Here is an 8,122-nt window from a genome sequence, read left to right as displayed (position 1 = left end):
GCCCAAGAGCCAGGTGTGACAGTGGGTGCTGGGTTACATTTGCTTTGTTTAAAAAGGTTTAAGATCCATGAGGGTGGCTCTTAATTTGATCAATGCTGAGCTTTGCCCTGAAGGCATTCCAGTTCCCCAGGGACTGGGGTGTGGTAGTTGATGTTTTCTCCTCTGGGCTCACAGGTAGTAAATAGTTTGCCACTACTATTATTTCCTGCAATCTTGCACAAAAGAGATGAAAAACTTCCAATTCCCACTATTGATCAAACCCACTGTATTTTACATAAATGCACTTCTCTGGTTTTTTTTTTTTTAATATAAACACCCCAAACCTCACAATCCAGCTCAACTGATACTGTTGTAACCAAAAACTTGTACTGACATGGAGTTTTGGAAACCGAAGCACGGTGAAACCTTCAGTTGTGTTTTTTTTTTAACGAATGAACTGGCAGAGCTGGGAGCAACTGGAGCTGTGAGTTTAGATATGGAAGAGGATCCCTGAAATGTCCTCTGGATCTGGAGCTGAGAGTATCAGGAGGTAGAAAATCAGTTTTCACTGGCAGCTGGTACTGGTTTGTGGAAAGGAAACATTTATTCTCTTCTAGGACTGCGTGAAATGTTTGGGTAGAAATGAACTCTTGAGGCAAAGGGAAAATATTCCCGTGTTCCTCTGGGAACACTGCCAAGGTGAGGTATTTGCAGGTATAACCACCAGCTGAAAGTGGATTCAGCTGCCAGAGACTCTGTGTTGCCCCAGGATGAGCAGATAATAAAAAAAATAACCAAAATCAACAACTAAAGTTGTTGTCAGGCATGGAAGGAATCCTGACACAAACTTTTGATTTCACTCTGCAGGTATCCCTGGTTTGAAACTTCCCACTCTGCACTCCCAGAGCCAACTGAGGAACTATTAAAGAGCAGGACTGGCCACAGAATTCCCAACTCAGGAGCCCCAGCAGAGGCTCCTCCACCAGAAGAGACCAACAAGGGCTGTTGCAGGCTCACAGTGCTGAGGCAGCTGCAGTAAAAACCCCAGTCCCATCCCCACTTGCACATTCCACGAGGACAAACACTTGGAAGAGGCAGGCAGGAATGCAAAGCTCCCTTTTCTTAAGGGCTGTTTCAAAGTTATACCATCAGCCTGCAAATCCAAAGCTACCTCTGTGCCCTCTCCAAGTTTGGAAGGGGAAGCTTTTTCTCCCTCTCCCTGACAGACAGGGAAAACAAAAACCCAAATTGTTTTTTAATTTGTTCCTCTAACATGTGTGGTATTCATAGCTCATTATGAAAACAATTAACTATTAGAAGAGAGGCAAAGCTAGGATATTAAAAATTAGAAAGATCACCCATGTCACTTGAACAGTAATTATTTGAAATTTAACAGACTTGCCCAAGAATGCAGAAGGCATTTTCAAGAGTGTTTCTTGCTCTTGTAGCAAGAGAAATATAGCAATTAAAACAGTTATACACTAATCCTAGGGTTAATTAGCAATAAATCCATCACTGGAAATGCTGCACAAAGAACAAGGAGCTGAACAATCCCCAAACAAATCCAAGGTCTGTACACTCCTTGCAGTGCTGCCAGTGCACACAGCTGTGATTTTAAATGTTTTTCTCCTTTCAGTATCTCATCTCACCTGCTGGGCACAGCTCTACACTGGGGCTGTGTAAAGGTGACTGTCACACTGACTGGCAGCTTGGGGACCCCAGGCTCCTCAGACAGATGGACACCACAGACCCCCCTAGCTTCAGGCTTCCCAAAGAACTCCAAGCCATGGGAACAGGTCACTCACCCAAGGGAACAAGGCAAAACCAGGGAATTCCTGAACAGCAAGTTACACCTATCCTGTCCAGGTGTGTTACACATGAAAATTTAGAGCAGGGACTGAGCTGGCCAGAGCTGAGGTTACAATCCTGCTGCTGTGCAAGGACAGGCTGACAGAATACCCACTTTCCAAGAATATCCACTTTCCAGGCATTGGGCTGGAAATGGAGCAGCATGAACAGCCCCACACATGGCAGAGGGCTGCACTCTCAGCACGCTGAGGTTCAGCTGAGGCTTGGCCTCCTGCAGGGCAGTCAGGAGCACGGCTGGAGCAGGGAGGCACAGCCTGAGCAACCAGCACTGCTATCTCATTGTTCCAGAAGCTTCTGTTCCATCAGACCCCAGGGAAGCTGCCCCAAGGCTGCCAGAGCTCCAAGGGAGGTTGGACACCAGTCTCAGGGATGCCCAGGGTGATTGTTGGGGTGTCTGTGCAGGGCCAGGAGCTGGACTTGAGGATCCCTGTGAGTCCCTTCTCACTCAGCATATTCCAGTGATTGCATCTTTCTGGACATAGCAGAGCAGAAAAGGCAGTTTTTGCATGTGAAAATTATATTCTTTGCCCCCAATTAATTAACAGTGAAGCTGCTGAAGCAACACTAAGAAATTTTACTGTTAATTAAGTAATCCAAGTGTCCTATGTAGTGCCACTGTTTGGGCAGGTTTTCCAAGAGTTTTCCATAGAAACATCCCTGAGAGTGACACAGCCCTGACAGTGTCACACAGGCAGCACAGCTACTACAACTGGGATCTTCCCCTAAAGAGATTCAAACCTTGCATTACAGCCAAACATTCTAGTAAGATGAAACTGGGCACTAAACAGAGAGCAAACAGTGACCCTGTTGTCACACAGAGGAAGTTTGTAAATTCTGGTCTTTGTGAAAAGTGATTAATTTTCCCCCCTGAGTCTGAGTCATCTGTGGCTGAGTGGCAGAGACCAGAGCAAAATAATCCTCAATCTTCCTTTTACTAACAGCTAAAAACTCTCTCATCTAAAGAGTTGTGGTAGGGGTTTTCTAACAGCTTGGAACTCTCACCTAAGGGCTTGTGTTTGGGGCTTGTTTCATAACCAATTTAAGTTCACAAAGAAGTAGATCTATGAATTGAGGATATATATTCTTTTTCTACTCAAATCCCAAGACAAGAACTAAGCAGCTCTGAACTCCTGGTTTTCATCCTGGTACAAACAAAGACACCCTGGATTTGGGGCCAGCCTTCCTCAAGCCCCTAGATGAAGTCAGAAAAGCTTCAAAAATAGACCATTTTAAGGGGTTCATGAATTTATGTTAAAAACCCTAAATCCTTTCTTTAAACTAAATTTCAGGAAGCTGTTACCATGAAATTCTGCAATATTGGCTGTGAAAAGTTAACTGTCTCCATGAGGCCATAGTGATCCAGGAATGGTGAGCCTAAAATCAACACATTCCTAAGAGTAGCTCAAGAACTATAATTTATAAAAATAAATCATCAAACCCAGTATCCTTGCAGCCAGTGGTTGATTCCTAAGGAATCTGCACAGGAAAAGAGGCAAACATGGCAGACCTGCCTTAGGACACACAGTCCAAGAAGCTGAAGACAGAACAGGGTGCCCAGAGCAGCAGATCCCTGGAAGTGTCCAAGCCAGGTTGGACAAGGCTTGGAGCAATCTGGGATAGTGCCAGGTGTCCCAGCCCAAACCAGTCTGATTCTACAACCCCAAACCAAACCAGCAATCTGGTCTTAAGAATGTGGACTAAGAAGGTAACACACCCAAAAAAACCCAAAAAACCCAACCCCCCCAAAATCATTCACTTGGTTTATTTTGGACACCAGGTTTATAAATTACTCCCAGCAAGGCAAGATGTGCTGGGAAAGTGCTCAGAGGAAGTGGTCAGTGAAGGTGAATTTGCTCACAGCTGTTCATGAGACAGACAAACAGACAGACAGATCACAACGTGTTGCAGAATCTGTACTGGGCATTTCAGGGTCACCCCAAGCAGGGTCTCAGCAGATGGATGCTCCAAACACTCTCCAGCAGTGACAATCCTGCAACAAACACAGACAGTGGTTAAGCACAGCATCCAACAGCAGAGATCTCAAAAGCCTCCAGTGTCCTGGCAGAAGTTTCTGGTACAGGAGCTGATCTGGGTGTCCCTCTGGAAGGGAGCACAGGCCACCACAGACACATCCCCTTTCTCTGCTCCTCTTTCCAGAGGACTGACACACAAAGTTCTTACTTCAAAATGGGAAACACTGACTGTTGACTCAGTTGTCCTACTACTGACAATTTTTAAGGAAGGAAAGCCCTTAGAAGGTAATTTTATTACCCCTACATAACTGGAGAGCTTTTCCACTTGAAAACTTTTCTCCATCTCCAGGTTGGATGTGGCTTGGTGCAGTGGAATGGATAGTGGAAGGTGTCCTTGCCATGGCAGGGGGTGGCACTGAAGGGCTTTAAGGACCCTTCCCACCCAAACCACTCTGTGATTTGATGCTTATGTCTGCAAACATCACAATGATCCAAAATGCCTCCAGCTCAGCTGACTTCCAAGACAAGTTTCATTCCTCTCTGGGTTGCAGAGGGATCTGTGTAATATCAAGTTTGCAAACTGTAAATTGTTTAAACTGCAACAACTCTTGCTGAAAAAAGACTTGAAAAGTATTGTCTGTGCTTTCCAAACTGACTTCCCTACAAAATACTGTGTAGCTGGAACACAAATAACTCACTTTCATTAATCAACATTTAGATGTAACTGTTATTCTGACCAGAAGAAACAAACACTTAAGTGGACAGTTTCCTCTGGATTCAGAGTTTCCCCATTACCATCCTTTAAGGAATGGAAAAATCTTCCTGATTCCCTTCTATCTGCAGCAAGGAATAAAAAATTCTGAGGCCTGCCTACTAGAAAGAAAAAGCAGTTAGAGCCCAAGTAGAAGGATTTTCTAGTTGCTGCTTCAGCTTTAGGAATGGTCAAACTTTCAGAACATTCAAAAGAGCACTTCTGATATGCATTTAAAGAAGGAAAATAACCTTGAGAAAGCAAATCTTCAAAGAATTTGTGGAATACAATAACCAGCTCTGTAAATTCAATTTACTTTTAATACCAGTTACAGGGAGTAGAAAGGAGCCTGAATTTGCACAGTCACAAAAGAAGTCCTGAGCTTGTAGCCCTTCTGCTCAGGAAGAGAAACAGATACATCAAAAGTTCCAAATTAGCTTGATTTGACCTCTTAAGAGGTGGCACATTATGTGCAGAAATTTCCACATTATGTTGTGGAAAACCCACTGCTTGCAAATTAATCACTTGAAAAACATATTCTAATAAATATTTCACCTTTCTGGTGCTCTGAGAAGCTCCATTAAAAAGAAAAAATATGATTATGCCCCAGGCAAAGGAAACATTCACTGTTACACCAACACAGGGTTACTGTGTTCAAGTATTGCAGGCCAGGTTGTGCTGGACAGGGCTTGGAGCAATCTGTAAAAGGTGACAGTAGAAGGTGTCCCTGCCCATGGCAGGGGGTGAGCAGGAGGAGCTTTAAGGTCCTTCCAACCCAAACCCATCTGGGATTCTGTGATTTTATAATTATATTGATTAAGTCAAGAGATGCACAAACAAAACTCACCATTAGAGGGAAGCTCAGTCTTCAGTTTTGAACTTGCCGCCGATGTAGGGAACGTACTGCAAGACCAGCTTCCAGTCTGTGGCCCAGATCACACCAACACCAGCCACACCACCCCATGTCACCAGGGTGGGGGTCCTAAAGAAGAGACACAGCCAGGTAAACAACAAATTACAACTGAGAAAAGCCTGGAAGATGCTCATGGCTGAGGTACCTGAGAAAATCACCTCAATCAGGAAAAAAGTTTAGAATTCCAGAGTATCCTGAGCAGGAAGGGACCTTCAGTGCAGCCCCTGTCCCTGCCCAGACCCCCAACAACCCCCCCTGAGCATCCCTGAGAGTGTCCAAACGCTCCTGCAGCTCTGGCAGCCTTGGGACCATTCCCTGGGGAGCTTGGGCAGTGCCAGCACCCTCGGGGGGAAGAACCTTTCCCTGAGCTCCATGCCAAGGCCTGACACAGCTCCAGCCCTTGCTGGGCTCCTGTTCCTGTCCCAGAGCAGAGCTCAGCCCCTGCCCCTCTGCCTCCCCTGGGCAGGAGCTGCAGCCCCCGAGGAGTCTCCCCTCAGTCTCCTCTGCTCCAGCTGAACCAGCCCAGTGCCCTCAGCTGCTCCTCAGCCCTTCCCCAGCTCCCTGTCCCTAACTCGATCTTGTGGTGGCCAAACTCGACACAGAAATACTGAAACAACCTCACAGACATGGAACAGCATTAGTTCTCAGGGCAGTTAAGATATTTTGACAGGAATAAGCTTATAGTCTTTACTTAAAAAGACACTCAGCAAAGAGGAGTCACACTGTCATACCCTGCTGCAGTCACAGCCCCTCGTTCTGCCCCCCACGACAAAACTTCGCTTTGTCTCCCACAGCCCTGCAAAGAGCAGCCACGGGCACTGCTATATTTATTTATGTGAAATACAGCCAGCCCCGGGTGGGTCGCAAGCCCTTTCCGCGGCTCCCCGGCCCCTCAGCCCCGGCCCGAGACCCTCCCAGGGCGCGGAGGGGACGGGGAGGCCTCGGCACGGCTCGGGGAAGGGCTCGGGACGCCCTCCAGGCTCCCACAGAGCGCGCCGAGTGCGGCCCTGCCCGGAGGACGCGGTGAGGGGAGCGCTGAGCCCCGCGCGGAGCGGACACACGGCCCCGGGCCGGAGCGGACACACAGCCCCGGTCGAAGCGGACAGCCCCGGGTGGGCAGCCCGGTCCCTCTCACCAGGTCTGCAGCAGTTGCGCGTAGCGCGGCCCCAGCAGCTGGCTCAACATGGCGACGGCGGCGCCTCAAAGTGACCCCGAGCGCCGGCGCGGCCGTGGCGGCGGGGCCGCTCCGAGCACGCGCGGGGCGGGGCGGGGCGGGGCGGGGCGGGGCGGGGCGGGGCGGGGCGGGGCGGGGCGGGGCGGGGCGGGGCTGAGTGGCCGCGGCCGTGCCTGTGGGGACCGGGCACACGGGCCCTGAGGGGACACGGGGACTAAGGAGACACGAGCCGAGGGGACGGGCTGTCGCCACGCTGGAGAGGGGACAGCAGCCCTGATGAGACACGGGCCTTGATGGGACGCGAGCCCTGAGGGCACGGGCTGTCCCCGTGCTAGGGAGAGACAAGAGCCCTGGCACCAGCCCTGAGAGGACATGAGCCCTGAGGGGACAGGGCTGTCCCCACACCGCAGAGAGCACAGCAGCTCCGTGGGGAACAGGCTGCCCCTGCCCTGGAGAGGGGACATGCGGCCTGAGGGGACAGGATGTCCCCATGCTGGGGAGGGGACCCGAGCCCTGAGGGGTGGCGGTGCTCCCGCACTGAGCTGACTCTGCTGCTCAGCCTCTCGCGCTGCCCCCTTGCCAAAGCGGTTCCCCAGTGCCCATCAGTGCCTCTGCGAACCCTCCTGGCGTGGCCACTCAGTGTCCCCCAACAGGAGAGGCAGTTTCCAGCCAGCTGTTTCAGCAGAGGGTCATAAAATCACCCATCAGTTCCATAATGTTCCGAGGCTCTGGTGGGAGCCTGCTCAGCCTCTCATGAACATGCAAGAGGAACTGGGGAACAGATACCCCAGAGCAGCTGTGGCTGCCCCTGGATCCCTGAAGTGTCCAGGGCCAGGCTGGACCAGGCTTGGAGCAGCCCGGGATAGTGAAGAGGTCCCTGCCCATGGGATGAGCTTTAGGGTCCCTTAGAACCCAAGCCATTCCATGATTCTGTGCTTGTCTGGCAGTGTGAACATGACGTGCCATTTGCCCACAGGCTCTGGTAGTCTCATCCCAGCTCATCTCCAGCTGGTAGTGACTCATCTCCAGGGAGTGCAAGCTCACTTGGTGGCCACTGCTCACATCTTGGGAAGGTGTGTGCTCTCAGCAACTCCTCTGTGCTGCTCCTTGCTCCTGTCCTCACCTGCTCTCCCAGCCCAAGCCTGCTCTGGGCACCAGCCTGCTTTCTGCTCCTCCCTGTGCCTTTGTTGAAGATCCATCTCCCAGGCTGCCCAAGCACACACTTCTCCCTCGTCTGGATCTGAGTTGTGAATTGCTGGCACAGGCTGCCCAGGGCAGTGGTGGAGTCACCATCCCTAAAAGCATTCAAAAAATGTGTGGATGTGGCTCCTGAGGATATTTTTAGTGGTGAACATGGCAGTGCTGCCAGGTTAATGGTTGGACTGGGTGATCTTCAAAGTCTTTCGCCATCTTAATGATTCTGTGATTTTATGATGGAGCTTAAGAGCTGCACCCAGAGCAGC

The 8,122-nt window shown here is 50.0% G+C and overlaps 1 protein-coding gene across 1 annotated transcript; it reads right to left on the bottom strand.

Moving 5' to 3' along the window:
* Nucleotides 1-3,595: 3,595 nt before the first annotated feature.
* On the bottom strand, nucleotides 3,596-6,756 carry UQCR11 (ubiquinol-cytochrome c reductase, complex III subunit XI). The gene is made up of 3 exons (XM_079328635.1): nucleotides 6,621-6,756; nucleotides 5,420-5,554; nucleotides 3,596-3,838 (listed from the first exon to the last, which is right to left on the bottom strand). The coding sequence occupies exons 1-2, from the start codon at nucleotides 6,668-6,670 to the stop codon at nucleotides 5,434-5,436; spliced, it is 171 nt and encodes a 56-aa protein (XP_079184761.1). The 5' UTR covers nucleotides 6,671-6,756; the 3' UTR covers nucleotides 3,596-3,838; nucleotides 5,420-5,433.
* Nucleotides 6,757-8,122: the final 1,366 nt, after the last annotated feature.

The sequence above is a fragment of the Erithacus rubecula genome (assembly GCF_903797595.1).
Source record: "Erithacus rubecula genome assembly, chromosome: 28".
NCBI lineage: Eukaryota > Metazoa > Chordata > Aves > Passeriformes > Muscicapidae > Erithacus > Erithacus rubecula.
Note: the sequence above shows the minus strand (reverse complement) of the source record. Positions and strands in the feature narration are given on the sequence as shown.

What these genes read in the sequence shown, in the direction of transcription:
- UQCR11 (XM_079328635.1), bottom strand. Translation starts at nt 6,670, where the DNA reads ATGTTGAGCCAGCTGCTGGGGCCGCGCTACGCGCAACTGCTGCAGACC. An exon ending in GCGCAACTGCTGCAGACCTG is followed by an intron (nt 5,555 to 6,620) that starts GTGAGAGGGACC and finishes TCTCTTCTTTAG; the next exon opens with GACCCCCACCCTGGTGACAT.